The sequence below is a fragment of the Sebastes umbrosus genome, chromosome 15 (genome assembly GCF_015220745.1).
Source record: "Sebastes umbrosus isolate fSebUmb1 chromosome 15, fSebUmb1.pri, whole genome shotgun sequence".
Taxonomy (NCBI): Eukaryota; Metazoa; Chordata; class Actinopteri; order Perciformes; family Sebastidae; genus Sebastes; species Sebastes umbrosus.
The window spans coordinates 13165270-13189048 of record NC_051283.1 but is presented as its reverse complement, the minus strand read 5'-3'; the positions used below and the strand labels follow the sequence as shown (position 1 = coordinate 13189048).

Below are 23779 nucleotides of genomic sequence, written 5' to 3'. Positions count from 1 at the left end.
CTATCTTTTTTTCGTCCCTCCGTCCAAAGGTCACTCCCGGTGCCGCTTGGCTGATGAGGATATTAGAAGATTTCATTCACCTCATCGGAGAAGCCCAGAAGCCTTTCCAGAGTTTCCTGGTGGTTACCAACAACCTCAGTAAGCGTCACACACAACGCTGCCACGTGACGAGGCACCACAGAGTCAGATAAAAGATTATTTCACAACAATATCAATGTTTAAAGACGTCCACTTATTTTGATATTTTTATAGGATTAAGGTTAGAATGTGGGTGTGAATTTTGACCATTATTTATCCTCAGTCACGCTCAACCAAGATCTTTTTTTGTCAAATCAAAACCACTTCCAAATTATCCATTTATCAGAGCACAGCCAATAGGAACGCTCTCTCTCTCTGAAATGACCTGTGATTGGTCAAAGTAGATTTTTAAAGCCTGAAAACAGAACCATGAGGAGGTGCAGAAGTCTAGTTATCTCTCAGAACACTTGAATTACAATATGCTGAAAGGTTATTATGGAATTTTTTGCCCAATGATGCCAAAAATATACTGCCTACTGACACTTTAAGTACAGTACTTCAGTAAATGTACTTTCCACCTGTGAATATAGTGTCACTTCCAAAAACAAAACCTTGTTCTTTAAGATGTCTTGCCTCATTTTGAATTTCAACACTAAACATGACTCTCATGAGATTTAAGATTTTGTTTTGCACTGTTTCTTTCATTGGTTTTCATTCACCTCATCTTTGACCGGCGTTCTTTGTTTAAGCCCCAATTTTGCACTTAAGTGAGAGAATGTGGTATCTCTTGTTTGTCCAGTGATAACCGTCCAGCGAGAGCCGGTGTCAGCCGTTTCCAGCGATATCAACTTCCCCATGAAGGGTCGGAGAGGGATGAAGGACTGGGCCAGAACAGCGGAGGACAAGCTCTACATCCCTAAAGAGGTCTTCACCGCCCCAGCTGAAGGTAGGAGAATTAAGACGGATATCCACTGTCCAGGGGTTTGTCCAAACTTTGGGCTTTTTGGTACCAATATGTGCCAATCTCATCCCATGTGCTGTACATAAAACACAAGATCGATTGCGTTTGTTACAAGGGTTTTTTCTAGAAACAATAATTTGGACTGAAGAATCAAGGCACAGGGCTCAGGTTTGAGCACTAAGTCCAGAACAGTGATTTGGGATCCGTCTTAGTTGTCATCCTCGCTGTCAGTCTGGAATCTCAAACATGTGAGGACCTGTTATCACCCCACTCAACCCTCTCTCCAGCCAAGGTCGGACCAAGAAGCCATCCCAGTGTGAATTCACACACTCAAGAGATGTATCTCATGGAAGCAGACAGAAGGCTTTTCAAGGACGACGAAGGGTAATGCTAAGAAGCATTTGGACTGTAAAGAGGCCCTGGAGGGCTTCTCAAGAAAGATGCAGGTCCTTTCATCTGTGAGGAAGTGTGTCGCATCCCCTTGAGAGCATCAAGTCCTCGTACAGTTTTGAAAGACGTCTCTTCGCTTTTAGCGCCACAAGAAAGCTAACTGCTGTTAGTCTTAACTGCCGTGAATTTTTCTCTCCATGTGGTTTCAAGTAAAGCCAAGAAACTAGCAAAGCAATTGTCCAAACGTAACACCAGAGAGTATAAAGAGAAAGAAGACTCCAGGAAGCATAGGAGCTGAAGTTGTTCAGGGGGGAGACAAAGGGACTTAAAAAGAGCGGGAAGAAAGTGGTTTACATTAGATAAGAGAATTACTGTGGCAGATGCGATCCACTACCGACAAAGGCAAAGGTCACATCCCGCTGGAAATTACACTGGCAGACTTCCTGTCTGGCACCCCTCCCCGTGCCCATATTAAAGTTCAGAGAGGCTGCAGGCCGAGAGAGCAGAGCCGTCTGTGACCTCCGACTCGCTCTGATGACACAGACTCTCTTTGATTGGCGTTCAAGACATCCTGCATGCTAACCTCAGGGCACCTCACCTCCACTCTCTCTGTCTCTTTATTATGCACAATGTAATATGTTGTGCTCTTCCCTACTTCTAACCATCCATCTCGCTTTTATTAGGCAGAACCGGTTTATGAGTTGTTTTGTTTGAGTTGTTTTTCCGGATTTTGTGGAACAGCAAATTTCAGATATCTCAAAGGATGAATGTTAGGCTGCAGCTGGAGACAAACGGGTGTACAAAAGCTAGACCTTGTTTAATGCTGCTGCTTTGCAATGTTGTCTTTTTTCTTATTCTCCATTTATCCTGCCTTTTTTGTTCATTATCCTCCTAGATTGCGGCGGTGAGTGTTTTGTCTCTCGCAGTGCCTGTAGCGCGATGAAAGTGACCCGCTGCATCGCATTTACTCAGCCGTTTTCTCACATGATATTCAGCACATGCCATTGCCACTTTAGCATATGCTATTTGGTAAATTGTTTCATTCAAACTGCACGTCGTCTTATGAGTTAGTATATTATTAGTACCCTTTGCCCCTGCGAGAACTCTCCCTCTTCCCACTGGCAGTCCATGAGTTGAGGTCTTCAGCTGATTACTATCAGTTTGATTGGTTCATTTACCCCGTAATGAAAGCCTATCTCAGATGGACAGCTTAACTACGTTCATAAAGGCCCCCATTGGCACCTTGTGTGTGTGCACGTGCGCACACAGTTGCACATACACCGCAGCCAACTGATAGGTTCATGAATCGCTTCACTGGGCAGAGGCTCGGGACTGTTCTTCACTGATTTTCGATGTGACAAACTCCCTCTCTCCCTCAGCTGTCTCTCTCTTTCTTGCACACACACACACACACATGCAGCCGCTCGCTCCGTCGTGCAGCCATGCACCACGCATACATCCAAAACATACAAGCCGGCAATGACTTCATATTTCAAATAAGCCATGCTGGTACATGCATGCGGTTACGCTCCGTTAACTTTGAAGTATTACTCGAGCAACAATGCAAAACCACGGGAGCTTCTGCTCTCTAATAATGGTGTTAAAAAGACTGACTTCCTTAGATGCAGTTTTAACTGCGACTGTGTTCAAAATTATCAGCTGTGAGCTAGGAATTTGACAATCGGTGCTGAAGTAAAAGTTGTATGTCTAATAGGAATAGTTTGACATTTTAGGAAATAGGCCAGTTTGTTTCTTTTGACCGGAGTGAGATGAGAAGATTGAAGCCATTCTCATTTCTGCATTAAGTACAGAGCTGCAAGCAGGGGGGTGAATAGCCTAGCTCAGCTTAAAAACTGGAGGCGAGGGCAGCAAGCCAAACAGTTAGACTGGCTCTCTCTAAAGTATGAAGATACACCCACCAGTACATCTGACTAATTACTAATTAACACGTTGCTCATTTGTTTAATCCATACACCAACAGAACTCTTGGAATGCCAATTTGGCAACTTCAATGTTAGGACAAGACTCCAGGAAGTCACTGCACCCAGCTTTATTTATCCAAGAAATACTTCTAACATGTAAGTCGTCATAAAACCACAACCACATTGTGTTATTTCAGTACAGTAGCTATGGAGATGTTGGTAAGTTTTTGAGCTTTGGACAGAGACAGCCATTTACCCCTTGCTTCCTATCTAGCTAACAGTGGGTCTGAAAAGTGAAGCCGATGCGGAAGTGCCTTAAACTTGCATTCTTTCTAATAGCCAGCAGGGGGCGACTCCTCTGGTTGCAAAAAGAAAGTCCAATTGTATAGAAGTCTATGAGAAAATGACCCTACTTCTCACTTGATTTATTACCTCAGTTAACATTGTAAACATGAGTTTATGGTCTCAATCGCTAGTTTCAAGTCTTCTTCAATACAGCATGATAGACGATAAAGCAGGGTATGTTTTAGGGCGTGGCTACATTGTGATTGACAGGTCGCTATCACGACATTGTCCGGTCTGGGAGTTATGACAAGATAATGACCTCCTGGCTACAGCTCCACACGTTGCACGCAGACATGCCAGTGCTATTGATCTTCTCTTACCTTTTGACGAAAAAAAAATCCAAATATGCGTATTTCTTATTTCTATACTGTAAGAATCGACAGCTTGACCAGTTAAGAATGAGTTAAAGTCAAATTAAAAGACATTCAGTGTGGAGTGATGAGTTCTGTAAGACATTTTAGTGCAAATAATGAAATCACTGACCCTTAAAGGTAGCACTGTATAGTTCATTTTTCTCAGCTTGAGCACATTACCCTGTCAGTCTGTTCAACTAGGTGAAAGTAATGCTTCTCCACAGTACTTTCAATTTCTTGAAATTTTCTGTGCCGTATACAGAATTTGTCCAAAAAGAAAACAAAGAAAGAGAATGAAAAGAGTAACTCACACGGAACGGTTTGGATGCAGCATTCGATCTGTGATTAAAACCATAAATTATAGCTCTGCATCAACTCCCCGCATTTCTTTTCCTGACAAATGGCATATTAAAGTTCACAGCTGGTGACTGGTGGTTTGCCATTTTGCTGGATTACAGCTGACCACCAATCATTTAGATGTTCAGCGGGCGCAGAGTGACGAAAAGTCTGTTCATGGGAAATTAGAGTTTTGTGATTGAGTGCTTTTGTGGTATTAATCATACTCTTGCGTGGGAGTGCCACCCCATCACACAGTGATTTAGCATTTACCCACAATACACCGACTTTCTCATTTGCATGCCTTTGCAGACACTGTCCAATTAGGATCCATCACACTCGCAGGCTTTCTCATGCTGACTTTGATCAGTTTTTTTGCCTCCTCACAGTCTCACAATTGCTTTTTTCTCCCACTGTCGAGATCTTTTTCTCTCTCCCCTCGTTCGCTCCTCGTCTGTCTTGCATAGCTATCTCTCTTCCTGAGTATTACCTCTTCAGCAGGCAGACAGATTTTGGATGAGTCACCCAGTATGTCTGATACCATCAGCCCCCTCTGTCTCTTCCTCTCCGGCTTCTCTGTGCCGATTCTCCTCCGTCACTCCTCTCAGCCTGAAAGGGCAAATGAGGGAGTGGCGTCTCTCAACGTGAACTCTTCCCCTTTAACTTTCCCTCTCTGCTTCCTTTCGCGTCCCTCACTTGAGACAAAGTGACATTTACAGAGGGACACTATGTCTCCTTGGGAGCCCCTGCTCTTTTTGGTGAAAGAACACTGAAGGGAGTGGATGGATGACGAGGGGATGTAGAAAATGGGCTGTTGAAAAGGGTGGAGAAGTTGGAGAATGGCAAAAACAACAGAAGAGGATGAGAGAGGCGAGTACTGAGGAAGAAGAAAGAAAGGGGATTTGAAACAAGAGAAAATTAGAGAGAACATTTGAAAGACATTGTCCAAAGAAGGAATGGACAATTTAACTTTAAAGAGGACCTATTATGCTTTTGCGCTTTTTCCCCTTCCCTTTAGTGTGTTATATATTTTTTTGTGCATGTTAAAGGTCTGCAAAGTTACAAAGTCCAGTGGGTGGAGCTACTTCCCCCCTCCCCCACAGAAACACTGCTCCTGCACTGCCTGAAAAGCGTTGATTGAAGTCCCACCTTTTTTCTATAACGCGGTGATGTCACCAAGTAATACATTTGCATAATACCTGCCTTGTGGCTAGTTTGGCACGCCCTCAAACAAAGCTAGTTAGAGTGGAGCTGGAGGCGGGGCAGGAGCTCAAACAGAGCGTTTCAGACAGAGGGTAAGGGGGTGCTGGAGCACAGCCGGTATGAGAAAAGTAAAGCATTTTTTGAACATTAAAGCATGTAAACATGTTCTAGTAGAAACCCAAAATACAAGTATGCACCTAAAAATAATCATAATAGGTCCTCTTTAATCTATTTAATTGCATGTTGGAGTAATGGACTTGGTTTTTAGAGATGATGCTTATGCTGAGCAATAGGTGAGCTGCTAAAAGGCAAACAAATCGACAGAAATCGTGTCTCCACCCACACAAAGTGTGAAACCAGGATATCACGCCTTAGATAGTGAAATGTTTTCAACTCAGAATGCATAATAAAATAGTATGGCACATGTCGCTGTCATATCAAAGCACTGCAATTAACCTACTTCTTATTTTGATGTAGTCCACAGAGCGTCTGTCAGCGACAGCTCAAGAGTAAATGTGAATTAAGCTGAAATTGCAGGTTGTTGAGACGGGTGAAATCTATGCTTGTTTGTTTCACAAACTAACAGATGTGTTTGCATTTAGTTTATTTGTATCAAATTACCCAGTTTCAGTGCAGGTCATCTCAAATCAATCACAAACACCAACACTCTCCCACCTGTAATTTAGATGTCAGATAAGCAGGTTTGATATTGTATGAGAAGTTTTGGTGTTTTAAATTCAAATCAACGTACAACCAAATTTGCTATATTTTTGTTAATATTTTAAATATAAATTTGCTGCAATGACCCATTTATCTGCCTGTTTATGAAGTCTTCTTTTTATATATATATATATATATATATAGCCTCATGGTAAATATGAGTTAATTTCCATACATCTTTAGCTATACTTGTTGTCCAAAAAAATGTCTTGAGCATCCCGTGTCTTTGCACAAGATAACAAGGGGGTATACAGAATAAATGAATTGATGGAGAGATGGATTTATATTCGATTTTGAAGATGTTTTAGGCAAACCATGGCATCTATTTGGTCTGATCGGTCGCACATTTTCCCTGTGTTTCAGAGACAGAGACGGAGTCAGAGACTCCAATGTACTATGTCATCGGAGCCATCTTGTACAGGACGTTGGGCGTCATCTTACCAGCACCAAAGTGAGTACTTGTCATGTGATCATTTTTCAAGCTTTTCTTCTCATTTCTCACCTTCTCCTCCTGTCCTTTTGTTTACCTTTTTGCGTGTCTTTTTGTCAATACTTTCTCATCTCTTTTCATCTCCCTTGTCTCTATTTTTTCCTCTTCTCACTACCTTTCTATTCATTTGACCTTACTTCTGTCGCTTCTTCTCTCCATCTAATCCCAACCACCAGTTCTACATCCGTTTACTCTCTCATAATGTCTCTATGGCTTCTCTCCTCTTCTTGCGTTTGCCTAGTTATCAGACAAATATCTTGGATCTAAAAAAAAAAAGTGCATTTCTCTAGATGTTTTTCTTTTCTTTTGCATTGTCAATGTATTTTTGGATGTGTACAGTGGGCTTTGAATGGGTGCAGGCTTAATGGGTCCTGAAACTTGTGTAGAACTTAACAAAAATAGAAGATAGGAGGAATCAGGAGGTTGTCAAAAGGCCACTGTGATATGGTGTTTGTGCTGGCCCTGGGCCCTTTTATTCAGGTCAGTGCTCTTGGTTGTGGATGAGCTGGATCTGTTAAAACCCTTTTCTCCCTGTAGCTCTGCTGAATGCTAATAGGTCCAGTGTTTCGTTTTTACTTAGGCGCCGTCTAGCTTTCTCCCTTTCTCATTAGGTTTGTATTTCTGCGTGGTTGTTCTATGTATTTATTTTTGCAAACACACTCAAAAACCATCAAAAGCACGGCAGGGGCACTGGGTGTCTGTTTCTGAGTATGTTTAGATGTATGCATGTGTGTATGACAAACAGCAGAAGAAAGCAACTCACCAGCATATTTTGTTTTCTTGTCGTTCAAAATCAGACAAACAGTCTAAGACAAACTTGAATGTGCAGTTCAGTTCTTCAAAAAAAAAAATGACACTCTTTTATGTCCAACTGTGCGTGTCTTTCCAGCCCCCCTGCGGTGATCAACTCCAAGATCCTGACAGTGACGGTACGACCGGAACCACAACCCAGCAAACCCATGGTGGTGGTGGAGCTGTCACCGCTTTTTAATGTAAGTTTTTTCCTTTTAAAGCTCTCATTTTCCCCTACCATAAGATCTGTCAGGCTATTAAATAGGCATTATCAGTCACTATAAGCCCCATAGATATGGGTTAATAGGGGCCTACTACACCCACTAGTAGGTTTTATCTATGTACCTACATGGTAGATCACCGAAAGAAGCTATAAAAGAACACTACAGCAACCTCTAGTGACCGTAGTAATTATGACAGGAGCAGAAGCAGAAGTCAGGTGCTGTAGTACAGACAGCGTGAAACTCTATAAGGGGTGGAGGTCGGGGTCAAAGGATGAGACACAGGGCTTTCACCCAGGAGACCGGAGTTTACCAGAAACCAAAAATGTGTAGTTGTCTTTGTGTTCGTAGTTATTTTAACCCAAAACACAATGTTTTCCCTAAACTTAACTAAGTTTTTTTTTTTGCCTAAACCTCAAGAAGTTGTAGTTTTGTTGCCTAAACCTAAAGAAACCTTTTTGTTTGTGTTCAAAAGGTGGCATTTCATTCTGTTTGAATTCAATGAATTCATTCATGTTAGAACGTGTTGCTTTTAAGTTTTACTTTCACAAGGTGGTAGGCGTAGTAGGCCCCTATTGACCCACATCTATGGTGCTCAAAGCGACTGATAACGCCTATTTCATGGCCTGATTTCAGTCGAATTGGGTGGATCTGCACTGTTTTGTGTTTTCATGCAATACAAAACACTGGCTGATCATGAGTCTTCAAGATTGAGATCATTTCTAGATAGTTTACAGTATGTGAGAGTGGAGAGCATTACTCTTTCATTTTCATCATCTAAACTTTCCCAACCAGATGAGTTTTAAAACCACCAGAAAACCACTTATTTTCCCAGTAACATCAAAGTGTTACTCGCAACAAAAATGTAAATTATTCCATATAAGGCACTTTCCAATGCTTGTATATTGAGCAGGCTTTGGCCAAAAAAATAAATAAATGTGTTCAAGGCTTTAAAGGATTCCTTCTCTCCCGGCTGACCCATGCTGTTTCCTGAGTTCAGATGAAAGAGAAAGTGCTGCATGCTATAAAGCGCCATAGTGCTCGTAGAATTGCCTGAATAAATGCAGACCCTTTTGACTTCCTTATATCGCGGCGTCTCCTGGCGCCTATTCGGTTTATATTACAGTGGAGTGTGTTATTATAAACGACTCGTGGGGGGTGTCTTCAGTGAAAAGGACTAAGTGCAAGTTTAATGAGAGGCGCTCTTCACGACCTCAATAAGATGTGGGTTTCATTAGCCATTCTTGTGTGCAAAGGTGGGCACAGTTTTGAAAATAATGTTGAATATTTAATGGTTCTCTCTAGACGACACACATACTCATATATATGTATATACACACTTTCTAAAAATCTTCCAATGAAATTAGTGTCTTGCTGTGTCAACCAGGACCTGAGGGTCAAAATTGAGTGTTTCATTATAAAGACTTTGTATTCATTCTCCATCCCCCGCCACTCCATCTCCCTGCTTTAAACCTTTATGCTTTAAATTCATTACTTAATTATGGCATTTCTTTTATAAGCCCCTATCTTTTATCTTCTTATTATTCTGCTTTTTAACACTTTTGGCAAAGCAGTGGTATTACAGGTTGCACACCCTCTATCTAGAGGGGGATGTCTTAATGCTGATCTAAGCATGTTGCTCTGGACGACTAACCAGAGGCACCCGCTGAGGATAGACGCTTGCACACAGTACAGTACAGGGTTGGGATGCACATATGTATACCACAGACCAGTGGTTCCCAACCTATTTTCCTTGAAGCCCCCCCTACTTGTATATAAGAAAAGCAAAGCCTTCCCCCTACAAATTTTCTGACATCATCCCTCTGAAAGAAACTCGAACAAGTACTCGAACAAAATCCTCAGTTTTAATAAAGTGATTCAGTGTACAATATTAACTGAGTTAGTCTTTTTTTGAAAGGCTAAACGGCAACAAATGTGGATTGAATCTGAATATTTAGTTAGATAAAAACATGTTTTTTAATTTTGGAAATAATTACATCTGTCTTTTTTCAATGAATGTTGACTTTTGGACATCACAATGATGAGGATTTATTGGGAATATTTGGATCACACGAGTCGGAAACAATCGTATGCAGCCACCAATGGAATCTAATTGTATAAATAGCATAATACTGATATTAGTGTCGCCTGACCTTTGTCTGCAACTGTGCACAAATACCGTGTTTAAACAGAATGTGGCATTAGTAGCAGTAAGAGTTTTATATACAGAGTAATAAATTATCCAGTAAGTAAGTTATTACGTTTTTTTAGCTGGTTAAAGCGGGTCATCCTTTAACCACTAGGTTAGCGGTTTGATCCCCAATCTTCTACTGTCTGCATGTCGAATTGTCCTTGAGCGAAATACTGAACCCCAAGTTGCTCCCTGGGCGCTTGACAGCAGCCCACTGCTCCTAAATGCTTAGGGCGTTAGTAGCACAGTCCATGGGGACTTTTCTTAAGAACCGGAGGATCGTTAGTTCAAGTCCCAGCACGGAGTGCGAACTAGTAGCTGGAGAAGTGCCAGTTCACTTCCTGGGCACTGCTGAGTTGCCCTTGAGCAAAAAAAACGGCCACCTAAAACTGTTCCCCGGGCAGCTTTATAATAGCTGCCCACTGCTCCTAATATACCAGATGGGTTAAATGCAGTAGCTAAATTACACTGTGTGCTGTGCTGTGCGATGTGTGACAATAAAATTGGATTTACATTTACGTTACACATGTGCAAATCTAAATTACACAACCTCAGAGCAGGCAAATCCTGGTGCACCCCTTGTGATCTTTGGCGCCCCCCTAATGGGTGGCCTAGGCCACCGGTTGGGAACAACTGCCTCAGACCAGTGTCTGCGAGCACATTCGTATCCTGCTGGGATACTCCGACTACTTAGCATTACACTTTCAGAGATTCACAAGAGAAAAAAAAGGATGGCGAAAATCGATGCAGCACAGGCTGATAAATGCTGACCTTCAGTCCCTTTGGATGGGTCAAGCCCCATACATACTCAATCCTATATTTCTCACAAAGCACCTGAATAGTGTCTTTCATTGGAGCCTTCCTGCCTGCTAAATGCCTAAGCGTTTTAAACTCCATGTCCCCATTTTATAATGCAGCCTATAAAAAAATCATGTCTCAAGTCCAGGGAAGAAGTTCAACTACAGCATAACCACCCTTGAGAGGACTAATTGACTAAAGTGATGTAGAAAATTAATTAATACTACATCTGAAAATGAATATATCTCTGCCATATAACAAAATGAAATGACATTGCAGTGGACAAGTGATTTGCATAATATTCATTTGGTTTCATTTCAAATGCAACCAGCACTCATATCCATAATTGCTACTTGAAATTAATTAGGGTTTTAGCGACTCTTAAAAGCAAAGTAGAAGACAAAAACAATCTTTTTTATAACCGTCAGTGAATACACAAATACAAAATAATTCATATTTGTGTATTGCACTGAAGGACTAGTATGATTGAAGCAGTTTTTCGACATTTTGGCAAGAGTAGATATGAAGCTATAGCCAGCAGCTGATTAGCATAGCTTAGCATAAAGACTGGATGCAGGGTGAAACGGTTAGCCAGCTGGCTGGCAGCTGGCTAGCTGGTTTTAGCTGAAGGTAACAAAATGTTATCCTCAGACAGAGCCAGCTAACGAGCTGCATTCCCCACGTTTTCAGTCTTTATGCTAAGTTAAGATAACAGACTGCTGGCTGTAGTTTATTATTTAATGGACAGTTATGAGAGTTATCAATCTTCTCTTCATAACCAGTGGGCTACCTCCGGTTCTGAGAAGTGAAGCCAGTGCGGAAGTGCCTTAAACTTGCATTCTTTCTAATAGCCAGCAGGGGGCGACTCCTTTAGTTGCAAAAAGAAGTCAGATTGTATAGAAGTCTATGAGAATATGAGCCTACTTCTCACTTGATTTATTACCTCAGTTAACATTGTAAACATGAGTTCATGGTCTCAATCGCTAGTTTCAAGTTTTCTTCAATACAGCATGATGTTCATTTAGTAAATTATGGTCCCATTTAGAGTCAAATAAACGATAAAGCACGGTAGGGCGTGGCTACCTTGTCGCTACCACGACATTGTCTGGTCTGAGTGTTGTCTGTGTTTTCATCTTACTTTAACTTTAACTCTTTCACAGTGTGTTTTCAGTTAATGAAAGTTAATTGTAACCTTTTTGGTCACCTGAAAATCAGCTTTCGGTTGTACTTAGCTCCACCTTCTTGTGTCACTTCCGGTTGCAAAAAACCAAGATGGCGACGTCCAAAATGCCGAACTCAAAGAATTTCAAATCGGCCATCCACAAACCAATGGGTGATGTCACAGTGACTACATCCACTTCTTATAAACAGTCTATGCTTTAAACTCTAGGAGAGAAAGAAAATAAGAAAAGGACGTAAAACTATCCCTTTAAAACACCATTGAGGTTTCCATTATACTAAGATATAACCAAACTAATAGTTTCTTTACATTCAGTGAAACTACTTACCAATGTATGTGCACACATAAATATTTAACTTCTAAGGCAGTGTTATATGTTCATCTTGGCCTGGACTTTCTAAGGTTGATGAGAACCAGTAAAGGCGAGGAAGTGAAAGGGGAGGGTGTCTCCCGTTATGGTCTTCAGCTGCAGTCGATGTCGACCTTGGTCGGTGTAGAAACACCCAGCTACTGCACCAGCTCCCTCAGGCTTTGTTCTCAAAGGGGGATGTAGGGGTCTCTGTGCACGGTCATGACTTCACTGAGTGGACATCTGCTCCAGACTCCTCACATATTTCCCTCTGGTCAATGTGTGTGTGTGTGTGTGCGTGTGTCTTTAATGGTGAGTAAGAAGCAGGAGGCCATGAAAGCTCTATGTCCTTACAGTAGACCAGTAGACCCACACCCCCTCCTCCAGCTAGCCTTTTCAATTACAAAAGGCAGCTCTGGTTAGCTTTCCGAACATCAGCCATAAGCCTTTCTGGCAATTTCATTGTAATCTAGTTTACTTTCATCAGTCAAAAAGCATCATCCACATTAGGCTATTCCATTTCATTTCCTGAATCTATGATCTCTGATATGAAGTGGAAGGCTCCCTGAACCACTGTGGTCTGTTACAGGAGCTCATTTCATCTGATTAGCTCACCATATTCACAGCCAATAGGTTCCATATTGTAGAAAGTGAAATTTCCCGTTCTTTTTTGATTATGAAGCAGGTCTAGGTGCTATATACTGTATATACTGTGAAAGCATCAAAACTAGGGCTGTCAAAGTTAACGCAATAATAATGCGTTAACGCAAATTTGTTTTTTAACGCCACTAATTTCTTCAACGCATTAATGCAACTTTTGATTTTAAAATTGTAGCAGGCTCAGTTTTTAAAGCCAGAGTGAAGATACTCGCATCATATGAAACTAAGGAATCCATCGGTACCAACCATGTGATACTAGCTTGTCGTGAAGGAGGCTTAATAACGCTCTAAACTTAAGCAAAATTTTGCCATTTTCAAAGGGGTCCCTTGACCTCTGACCTCAAGATATGTGAATGAAAATGAGTTCTATGATTACCCACGAGTCTCCCCTTTACAGACATGCCCACTTTATGATAATCACATGCAATTTTGGGAAAGTCATAGTCAAGTCAGCACACTGACATACTGACAGCTGTTGTTGCGTGTTGTTATGATTTGAGCATATTTTTTATGCTAAATGCACTACCTGTGAGAGTTTCTGGACAATATGTGTCATTGTTTTGTGTTGTTAATTGATTTCCCATAATAAATATATACTTACTTTAGCATAAAGCAAGCATATTTGCCCGCTCCCATGTTGATAAGCGTATTAAATACAAAGACAAATCTCCCTTTAAGATACATTTTGAACGGATAAAACATGTGCGATTAATTGCGATTAAATATTTAAATCGATTGACAGCCCTAATCAAAATGCTCAGTCCACGGAAGAATGCACATAGCCCGTATTCAGAAATGATGCCTTTAAAGAGCTGTCAGGGCTCCTGTACGGTTGTGATGTCACAACTATACAGTCACTCTTAAAGAGACAGGTCCTAAAATGAAGCGTTTCAGACAGAGGGTGACTACAGGTATATTCAGACAGACAGTATGAGAAAAATTATGTTTTTTTGCACATTAAAGCATTTAAATATGTTCTAGTAGGAACCCAGAGTACAAGTATGAACCTGAAAATGAGCATGACATGTCTCCTTTAAACATTTTACCATCAAATGACTACATGTGATTGTCAATACCTTGGAAAAAAATGGTTGTTCCTTTTGAGTGAAAAGGACAGAGCTGTAAAGGTAGATACCATTATTACCGCCCATAAATGCAGCTGTTATCAGACACACGTAACTCCCTTTTGAGAGGCATCAGTCGAGCAGACGCTGTCATTATGCGACGTATCACTGCTAAAGAGGAGAGACATTGTGGGAGTACACGGATGTCACTCCTTGATGCATGCTGATTGATAGTTGAATGCTAACAGAGCCCCACCACGCTAATGCACGCCCAGGGACATCTAATGTCGGTGACGGTGGCGGTCTGCGTGCGGGGCAGAACAAAGCGCCGTCATCCATCAATCTGCGTCGCCTAGCCTCTGATCCTGTGTACATAAACGTTGCATCATCCCGTCCTCTCTGGTCCAGCCATGCAGAGACCCCAGGATTCGCTGATTCATGGGAGATCAGTTATGAAGTATTCAGAGAAGGAGGGGTGACCTTGCCTTTAGAGAAATCAATCCTCATAGTGCAGACTTGAATGTGCATCACCTCCTTCTCTCCCCTTTTTTGCTCATTTAAAACACTGTTGATATTCAGAAAACCTCCAGTTTGCTCTTCACTCAAGAAGAGGTAATTTCTTACATTTTTTCTCATGCTGTGTGTGGTGAGTCTACTTACAGTGGATGTCTTTTTTTTTTTTAAATACTGAACAGAGCAGTGTGGCTGTGGAATTACTGCTATAATCCCCTTTACCATAAGGGGGAGCTCAAAGGCAAAGGGCCTAATGCAGGACTCAGGAAGGACCAACAGACTGGTACAGAGAGAGGGATCCATTTTCCTCTGCATCAGTGGAGGAATGGCATCTCGATCGTTGGTACCTGATTTAGTTACAGATCAGTCTAACTCTAAAGCAGTGATTCTCAAAGTGGGGTCCGGGGACCCTCAGGAGTCCTTGGCTCACTGCCAGGAGGTCTGCGGAATAATTTGCAAATGAATAATAAATTATAAAACTGTGCTGTATCCTTAAAAAGTGCAAATCTACAGATGTGAAACATTTCAACCAATAATACAAGCATTCTGTGTCTATTAAGTTTGGGCCAGAAACTCTGATATGACTGTGATACAGCAATAAGTTTAGTATTTTAAAGTTGAAGCACTAGCTGAAAGCCAGCTTTAGACTGGTAAATTTAAATATCTGGATTTATTAGGACTGTGCCAGTCGTGTTACTGTTCATTTTCTGAAAGCTTTTAAGATCAGTTACTTGAAATGTAGTCTATAAATGATGACAAGTTGAGTCCAAATGCAATTTCAATAAAATCACCGTCTTTGTAAAGGTATATAAGTGTTATTAACTTTCAATCAATATTGCAAATTTAAAATTGAAATGTGTTTGTGTTAATCACTATGAAATTTAGGTTGAAAAGTTTTAGAATTAGGGATGCACCAATCGGACTTTTTCAGTCCTGATACCGATAGAGATACCTGTGTTTTGGACGTCGGTTGATACCGAGTACCGATCTGATACCAGTGTTTAATTAATTCATCTGTATGCCTCACTGTGTGGAAATGACTGGGATCATTCTTGTATGTGTAAGGCAACATTGCGCTCGACTTGAACATCGCTTTCCTTACTTTGTAAAACAAAATGTGACAAATAAATACATGGATAACATAACATCAATTTAGTGAATTGTTATTTATTATTAAAATAATGAATCTTACAACAACAACTTGGAAAACAAAAATTTCAAAATTAACAAGAATTATAATTCAAGTGTAAACCTTTTTAATGCAGCAACAAATTGGTCATAACTTAAACAGGAATTAAAATTACAGTATAAAATGTATAAAGTCTATCAACATAGAATTGAATTGAATAGATTTGCCCTATTATCACTGATATCCAATCCAGCTATTTGAGTCAATATTGGCCCGATATCCGAACTGGTATTGGTGCATCCTTATTTAGAATACAAATAGTTCCAATGGCATCAAATAGTACAAATAGTAGTAAGAATATGCATAAACGGTGTACGATTAAGAGGGTGTCCCTGGAAAATGTTCTCTCCTGTAAGGGGATCCCTGGCCCCAAAATGTTTCGAGAACCCCTGCTCTAAAGGAGTATTGGTCAGCTGTTTCTCTCCGACTGTACACGTACCTGTTTTAATGCTTTTAATTCAGGAATGAATGTAAGAACTGAATCTTGGATCCAGACCAGACGCCCCACAAAGTTCCACCTAAAACCAATCGCAATCAAATCCTTACCAAATGAGGCGTGCAGGTCGAAAGGGCACGGACAATTCTTTCAAAAGCAATCAATGCAGAGATCACTGAGGATCACCAGTGGAACAAGTTGTGATGAGTCAGTTAAAGATATTGATCCCGTGATTGATTCACTGATTGAGTCATAGGGAGTCTTCCTTCTCCACCACGGCGTGACAGAGCTTTGATTACCAGACGATTCACCTGCCTCTCGACCCCCCCAATGCTTAGCTTTTGGCTCCGGCGAGTCGATGGATTAAGAGCGAGCCGGGTAGCAAATCACCGGCATTTAGACCGCTGTAAGGAGTTGTGTGACTTGAATATTTTTGTGGTTTTTAAAATGCTTTTAATCACCTCCTAGAATACATATGAGGATGTTTAGAGACACATCATTTACTTGACCTCGGTGAGACTTCACACACTCTGAAAGGGCCAGTTCATCACATTAAGCACTTGTTATACTTAAATACTGCTTCATAGTTGTTTACTTTTACTTTACTACTTCTCACTGTGGTTGTACTTAAGTAAAGAATTTGAATGCTTTTCCACTACCGGATGTTTATGACCCCGACTCGCTGTGTATTATTGTCCATGAAATGGCTTTTTGTTGTTGTTGTTGGTGTCTCTTAACTCTCTCAATTCGTTGCTCACACACCTTCCTCTCTTTTTGCAGCAGCAGCAGCTATTTGCTGCTCTGTCCCCTGACAATGACTCTTTCTCCATCTCTCCCTCCTGCCGTCTGTCTCAATCCTTCTCTTTCATTGTCTGTTTACCTCTCTCCGTCACCCATGCAGCATCACTCTTTCTCCTCTGGCAACGAGCTATTCTGTCTTCGCTCTGCCTCCCTCCCTCTCTCACTCATCCTCTCGACTCGGCAATAACAGCTTATCTTTTCTCCCCCCCCTTCCCTTGTCCCCTGTATCTTGCAGGGTACATCAGATCCACAGTGCGTCGTCTGGGACTATGGCAACCTGTAAGTTACTCTATGTGTGCATGTGAGAGTGTACAGTGCAGTAAGGCATGTCTGTCAGTGTGTGTGTTTGTGTGTGTGTGTGTGTGTGTGTGTGTTTGTGTTGATGTTTATCTTGTGTGTGTGCTCATGCCCAGTCAGATTAATTTCATTAATGAGCTGAAAACAGTCTAATGAAGTTCCCTGTGTTCGCGTTAATTGAATTAGTCAATGAGAACAAACACCATTCTCTCTGTGTTGCTAAGAATTCACAAGTAACATCAGTCAGAACACCTCATCGAAAAGCAGGTTTTCCTTCGTTGCAGTCCTCTCTTTTTCAAAGTTTACCTTTACTCACACTTTGTTAGAGGTTTAATTCACAATTCTGTGTAAAAAAAAAAAAAAAATTTGGCTTAACTTGAACAATCCAGTTTTATGTCACCAGTGACCGACCTGCAGCCTTAATTTTGACCTGATGGGTTTTCTCTCATTCGTCTATGTAGGCCACTGGCTCTTTGACGTTGATGTATGTGGATTTTGTAGTGAACTACATATTGAAAAACCAGCACAATTGATCATGATTGTGCTGTGTTAACCATTAACCCACATAGTGATTACTCTTTTTGTCAATAACAAAGTCAAACTTGTTCAGCACCATTAAGCCACGGTTTGGTACTAGGTCATGTTTGAATGGCCCATATATTCTACCCATACCAGTATAATTAAACAGATGCAACCCTGTCTCCTACGAAATACAGTAATATACCCCTCATTTTAGACTAAATGGATGACGTTTATTCGTTAGTTCTTTTTTGAGGATGCCATGGTGGATAAGGTTGGCATTGGTGGAAGGGCATATAAAGCACCACGTATGTTGTTAGGTTTAGGTCACTAAATCATTTGGTTATGGTTAAGAAAAGATCATGGTTTTGGTCACATATTACAAAACTTGACACATCTTGTCACATGCTTCAAGTCAGCTTTTACTTTTCAATATTTAACTATAAGCACTGAGTTGCTTAAATTTTTCCTGGAAAGGATTTTGTTGGGACAATTAATTGAATATACTAGTGCATTACCTATTCGGAGCACGTGCCTGTCCGGAACAGGTCGATTGCTTGGCCTCTCAGAAATTCAGCTTGCAGCGTTGTCGAGAACCACCGCGGTATGGCTGCTTTTACCCGCCAAGTGTGAAGTTGATTGGATGAACAGTTCTCGACATATGCAAAGGGCAGTCATACAGACAGAGATTCCTTCCTTTATAGGTAGATGATGCTCTTACAGCACCACCTATTGGCTAAATGGCACTAAATTTGCCAGGGTCACTCAGACATCATATCTACACATGTCCACCAAATGTGGTCGCAATAGCACTTGAGCTAACTTTGAGCGCCAGCTACAGCAAAACTGTGTGGAATATCAACAATCCAAAAAAGTAAATTTTTCCAGCTTGGTCCAGAAATGTTCTGCAACAAATTTGGTGACGAATGCTCAAAATGTGTAGGAGGAGCAGCAAAACAAAAACAAAAGACAAAATTAAAAATGACAGAAAATCTATCTAGATGGAACTGGGCATGGCTTATGTGAATAGTGTTGTCTGGATCCACAAGATTCAGGGGAAATTTTATTTCTGAGACTTACAGTTCAACCGTTACAGGCCAAAACGTAAAGTTCATTGTTATAGTGGCGCCACCATCTGGCCAAATTGCACCACATTCGATGCTGCGCTTCATTGGGTCCTGAGAAACGTGTCATGTGTTGTGTCAAGCCGATCGGATGAGCGGTTGTCGAGATATGTGAAGGACACACAGATGGACTGACAGACAGAGATTCCTTGTTTCCTAGTTAGATTGACGTTGAGCGACTGGCAGATACCTGGAGTGTTAACACTTTGTGTGTAGGCAGTGAACAGTTTGCAGGCACGTCCATTAAAAGTTAGCTTGTCATTTTGAGCAGTTCATTCTTTTCTCTGCATCAACATCTACTTACTCACTTGTTCTGGAGCTTTCGAGCGCATCACGTGGTTGTATTGTAATTGCATTTGCTAATACAGATTAGTTCTCTATGAACATCATTTTTAAGAGCCAGAATTGACGGATGAATCTTCGACAGAGCAAATGGCTTTTATACAGTGAGTCTTTGTCATCACAGTGGGCCTCCCTGTCTACCGTGACAACAAGATGGACGACAGACAAATTCCGGTCAGCTCCAGCGTCCCCCTCGAGATCACATTATAGCTTATCCAGCTGTTGAGGAGCGCTCTCCAGTGACCAAAGAAAACAATGGGCTCGCAGGTTCACAGGAGAGCATGAGACATTTTGTAACTCATCAAACTACCCCTCTCCATCGAGGTAGGAGAGGAACAAAGCTCGGCAAAGTCAATTAACTAGCCGGCAGATTACAGCTGCAATCAAATTAAATTCACAGACGCTACGAAGGCAGAGAGCCAAACAGAATATAAAGTGGCGAGGTGGCGGCGATGTCTATCAACCAAACATGCTCAAACTGGGAGGAATGTGGAAAACATCCAAATGTGTTTGCCGGGGATAAGGTAATATGTTTGCAGACACGCACAGTAGGGTAGCTTAGAGGCTTTTCGCACACAAACACACCACCAAGACCTAGTTAATGTGACATGCACTGAAATGCAAGCAACAAAACAAGAATGTTCCAGTTATAATAACTGATTCTGTCTTAACCGGCAGGAAGGAAGATATTTTTAGCGCTCATGTCAGCTATTCCCGCTCTCCTAAACTGACAGGGATATTCATGATGTCCATCGGTTGTTTACATTTTGAGCTAACGCACAGACTTTGACCGTCTCAGCGTAAACAGCCTTGGGTCATCACAACATGCTGTTCGGGTGCACAGATGCTGCTCGGAGAGGGTGTGAAGCTGCGGAGCGAAGCCAACTGGTGCGCTTCAATTAAAATCTGACGGTCGCATATGGAGTTTATCATCGATACATTTACCAAGGGTGCAGAAAAAGGACACCGATGTTGCATGTATATACACACTCGCTGCACAGTGTCGGTATTTCAATCCTCCTCCGTTCGCTTGTCTGCGTCGGGCAGCAGATCTCGACTGGAGCTGGGCGGGAGCGTGCAGTGGATACGGGCAGAGAACATGTTGTACAAAAGCAGCCGTTTGTTTGCTGGAGGATATCACCTCTCTCAACCTGGCTGTCTGTCGAACTGAGCCACGGGCTTTGAGGTTGAGCGGGAGGCAGACAAGAGGTGGAGATGTATAGGGATGCGGAGGAAGGGCAAACACGGCGGCAGCCGAACCAGACAGCAGAGGGGAAGAAAAGTTCAGCCTCGAAGACGGAAGAGTAACTTTCAATCTATAACCTGTATACGGAGGCTATGTTTAGCACGCACAGATGCACCCACGTTCAAAAAAAGGATTATATAGTATACGGCATGTGTATCTCTAATGCACACATGGGTAATGTATACTTAGAGATCAGAGGCTCAAATCTCTAAAGCCTACCCGTCATCCCACACAGTTGTCTGTGTGCGTGTTTTTTTTCAGCAGTAGTGATCTATTTAGAAATCTGCGAGCAATTTCAGCCCCCCGTTCGCACTCTCTCTCTCTCTCTCAGCTGGCTAAGTTGGCCAACAGTTTGTGGCACTCACAGTTCATCTCAGTATTTATGTGCGAATGTTTATTTATTTATTTTGCCCCTAACAGTCCCATATGTCGGCACCATCTGCCCGCCCAAATCGCTGCGCTCGCCATCCCTCCCCGTCTTCCCCCGTGCGCCCGTCTCCTCAACCTACTCTCATTCATTATTGCCTCGAATAGATACTGTTGTGTTTAGCTCTCATTAAAGTTTCACAAGGTTCAAAACCGGGAGCTCAGGTTAGTGGAAACAAAGGAAGAAAATGTACATCAAAAATGTACGTATTTTCCGACCATGTTTAGAGGAAGTCATATTTTTGTCTACCTTGAAACCAAAGTCGTTTTCTGCTTTCTCTCGCTAACTATCTCTCTTCCGCGGGAAATGATGATGTTCTGCTTCTCTTTGCTGTGTGGTTTGCTGACCTTGCCTCCGGCGTCTCCGTGCTTTGACCCTCACTCTGCCTCAGTGTGGGATATCTGGCTGAAGCCCCACTGACACACACACACACACACACTCAATGTACAGTGCAGCATTTATCGTATGTCTGGTGCATTATAGATTGGCTCCGTTAGATTGTATATATGCGCCACTCCAGATGGGGCTACACCGATTCTATAGCTGCTACTTTTCCATCAGAACAAACTGCCGTCTATAAATTATACATTGCAGTACTAAAATATGTATTCATCCATCACATATTTCATATTTTATTGCTAATAAGCATAGAAGCAACATATTCTTATTCAAATGAGAGCTTGAATGCATTATAGGCAGGTCTCTGAGCGATCTCAATTTAAAGCGTGCTTAAAAAACATGACCCAGTAGTTAGAGATGAATATACACTTTAGATGGGTGGATGACAGTAAGCTTGTGAAGGGTTGAGGGGTCACTTAATCCCATTTCTAATCCCCAGTGGTCTTCAGCTTGATCGGGGATCAGTGGTTAAAGACCCAGGCACCCCCACCCTACCGAGACTGCCCATCACTTCCATAGAGTAATAATGGCTCGGTGCGCAGCGCAAGTAGCTCTAACATCCTCAATCTGACACGGTAGATTGAGGCTCGCTTTGGGCTCAGAGACTGATCTGGCACTCGCTATCAGCTTTGGCACCGGCAGGTCTCAACCTTTAATGAGGTAAAGAGTCAAAGGCATATTCTGCACACTGCCAACAACTAGCTGGACACAAATCTGGCCGAAATGTAATCACATTTATTTTACAAAAAAGGCATAGCGGCTAGTTCTGACCTTAGCCAAGTGTGTGACACTTTTTTCATTCTCGTGGCAGCGTTTTGGACATTTATATGCCACTGATTACTCTCCTGTGTAACAAAACAAGCAAGTAGCGGCTAATGTAGTCTCGAGCCGCTATAGCTACAAGCAGAGATGAGTAGCAGGCTACAGAGGTCTCACTCACTTCATTCTAACTCCACCACCACCAGAATCTTTCAATTTTCAAACTTGTAGTCTTCAGTACTCCACCTTTTGCAGGCCCGATGCATTCTGGTATACTTCAGCTCACTTTGACCCAGTGAAAAGTGAAGCCAGTGCCTTAAACTTGCATTCTTTCTAATAGCAAGCAGGGGGCGACTCCTCTGTTTGCAATAAGAAGTCAGATTGTATAGAAGTCTATGAGAAAATGAGCCTACTTCTCACTTGATTTATTGCCTCAGTAAACATTGTAAACATGAGTTTATGGTCTCAATCGCTAGTTTCAAGTCTTCTTCAATACAGCATGATGTTCATTTAGTAAATTATGGTCCCATTTAGAGTCAAATAGACCATAAAGCAGGGGATGCTTTAGGGCGTGGCTACCTTGTGATTGACAGAATGCCACCACGACGTCGTCCGGTCTGGGTGTTGTGCGCGTTTTTTGTCCTTTCACAATGTGTTTCCAGTTCATAAAAGTTAATTGTAACATTTTGGTCGCCTAAAAAATGTCTTATTCAGCGTTCGGTTGTACTCTAGCTCCACCCTCTCGTGTCACTTCTGGTTGCAAAAAAACAAGATTGTGATGGCCAAAAAAAGCAAATTTGAGGCTTCAAAAGAGTAGTCCACAAACCAATGGGTGATGTCACGGTGACTACGTCAACATCTTATAAAATAAAGTCTACTCTTCGACCCTGAACAGGTTAAGTGGGTATAGAAAATGGATAGGTGCTATATAGACGGTGTAATCCCCGAGGAGAAAGCATACAGCTCAGCCTATAAATAGCCCACTGCATGTATACGTCTATACAAGGCAATTGCCGCACATATTACAGCATGTACCAGATAATACAGTGCCTATCACAGGTGCATTATACAAGACCAACAGATGTGCTTAAAATATTATAATAATATTTTAGTATACCTGTGTCATAATATTGCGGAAAAAAATGTCAGTTGGGTTTTGTTTCACAACCATCTGAGATTGAAATGCCTTGTGTTAATTTGCCACTTTACAAAATATCCACTTGTGCATATTCCCTGTCATCACAGACAAACCCTTACACAGGAACACACACACTAACACACTTAACAGCCACCAGAAGGAGGAGGAGGAGGAGGAGGAGGTGGGGGGTTGGAGGGCTGATAGGGCTTGCTCCACTTTTCCATCTGACAGAGCAGAAGGGATCAAGACTGTGTCAAACAGCGAGTCAGCGCGGCAAGAGGGAGTCGGCCAGTAGGGCTTATGTGGGCTCTGCCTCCATTGGGCGTTACGGACGTGGACAGGCTCTCAGCTCATTCCTCCAGCTATCACAACAGTCCTTAGAGAGCGCCTTAGCATGGTAGCTTCGATTCTCGGGGATGCTCGGGTTCTTATTGAGGACAGTTTAAGTTTAAGGGTATACTTTTGTAGCTGTTTCATGATGAGATCAGTTTAAAGTATAGTCTTATGTCCCAATTTGAACTTTAGATATGATTTCTTTCTGCTACTGGACTTCATGGAGAAGTGTGGGCTGCTCGCTCTTAAGAAAAGTTTTTAGT

At 41.8% G+C, this 23779-nt stretch overlaps 1 protein-coding gene across 3 annotated transcripts in view; it reads left to right on the top strand.

Moving 5' to 3' along the window:
* Positions 1–23779, top strand: part of adgrb2 (adhesion G protein-coupled receptor B2) — a 512322-nt gene that overhangs the window by 408397 nt on the left and 80146 nt on the right. For all 3 annotated transcript variants that reach the window (XM_037795561.1, XM_037795560.1, XM_037795559.1), the window contains exons 13-17: positions 30–138; positions 818–964; positions 6612–6699; positions 7628–7730; positions 17168–17211. In XM_037795561.1, the coding sequence (XP_037651489.1) occupies positions 30–138; positions 818–964; positions 6612–6699; positions 7628–7730; positions 17168–17211 (491 nt within the window). The remainder of the gene's footprint in view (positions 1–29; positions 139–817; positions 965–6611; positions 6700–7627; positions 7731–17167; positions 17212–23779) is intronic.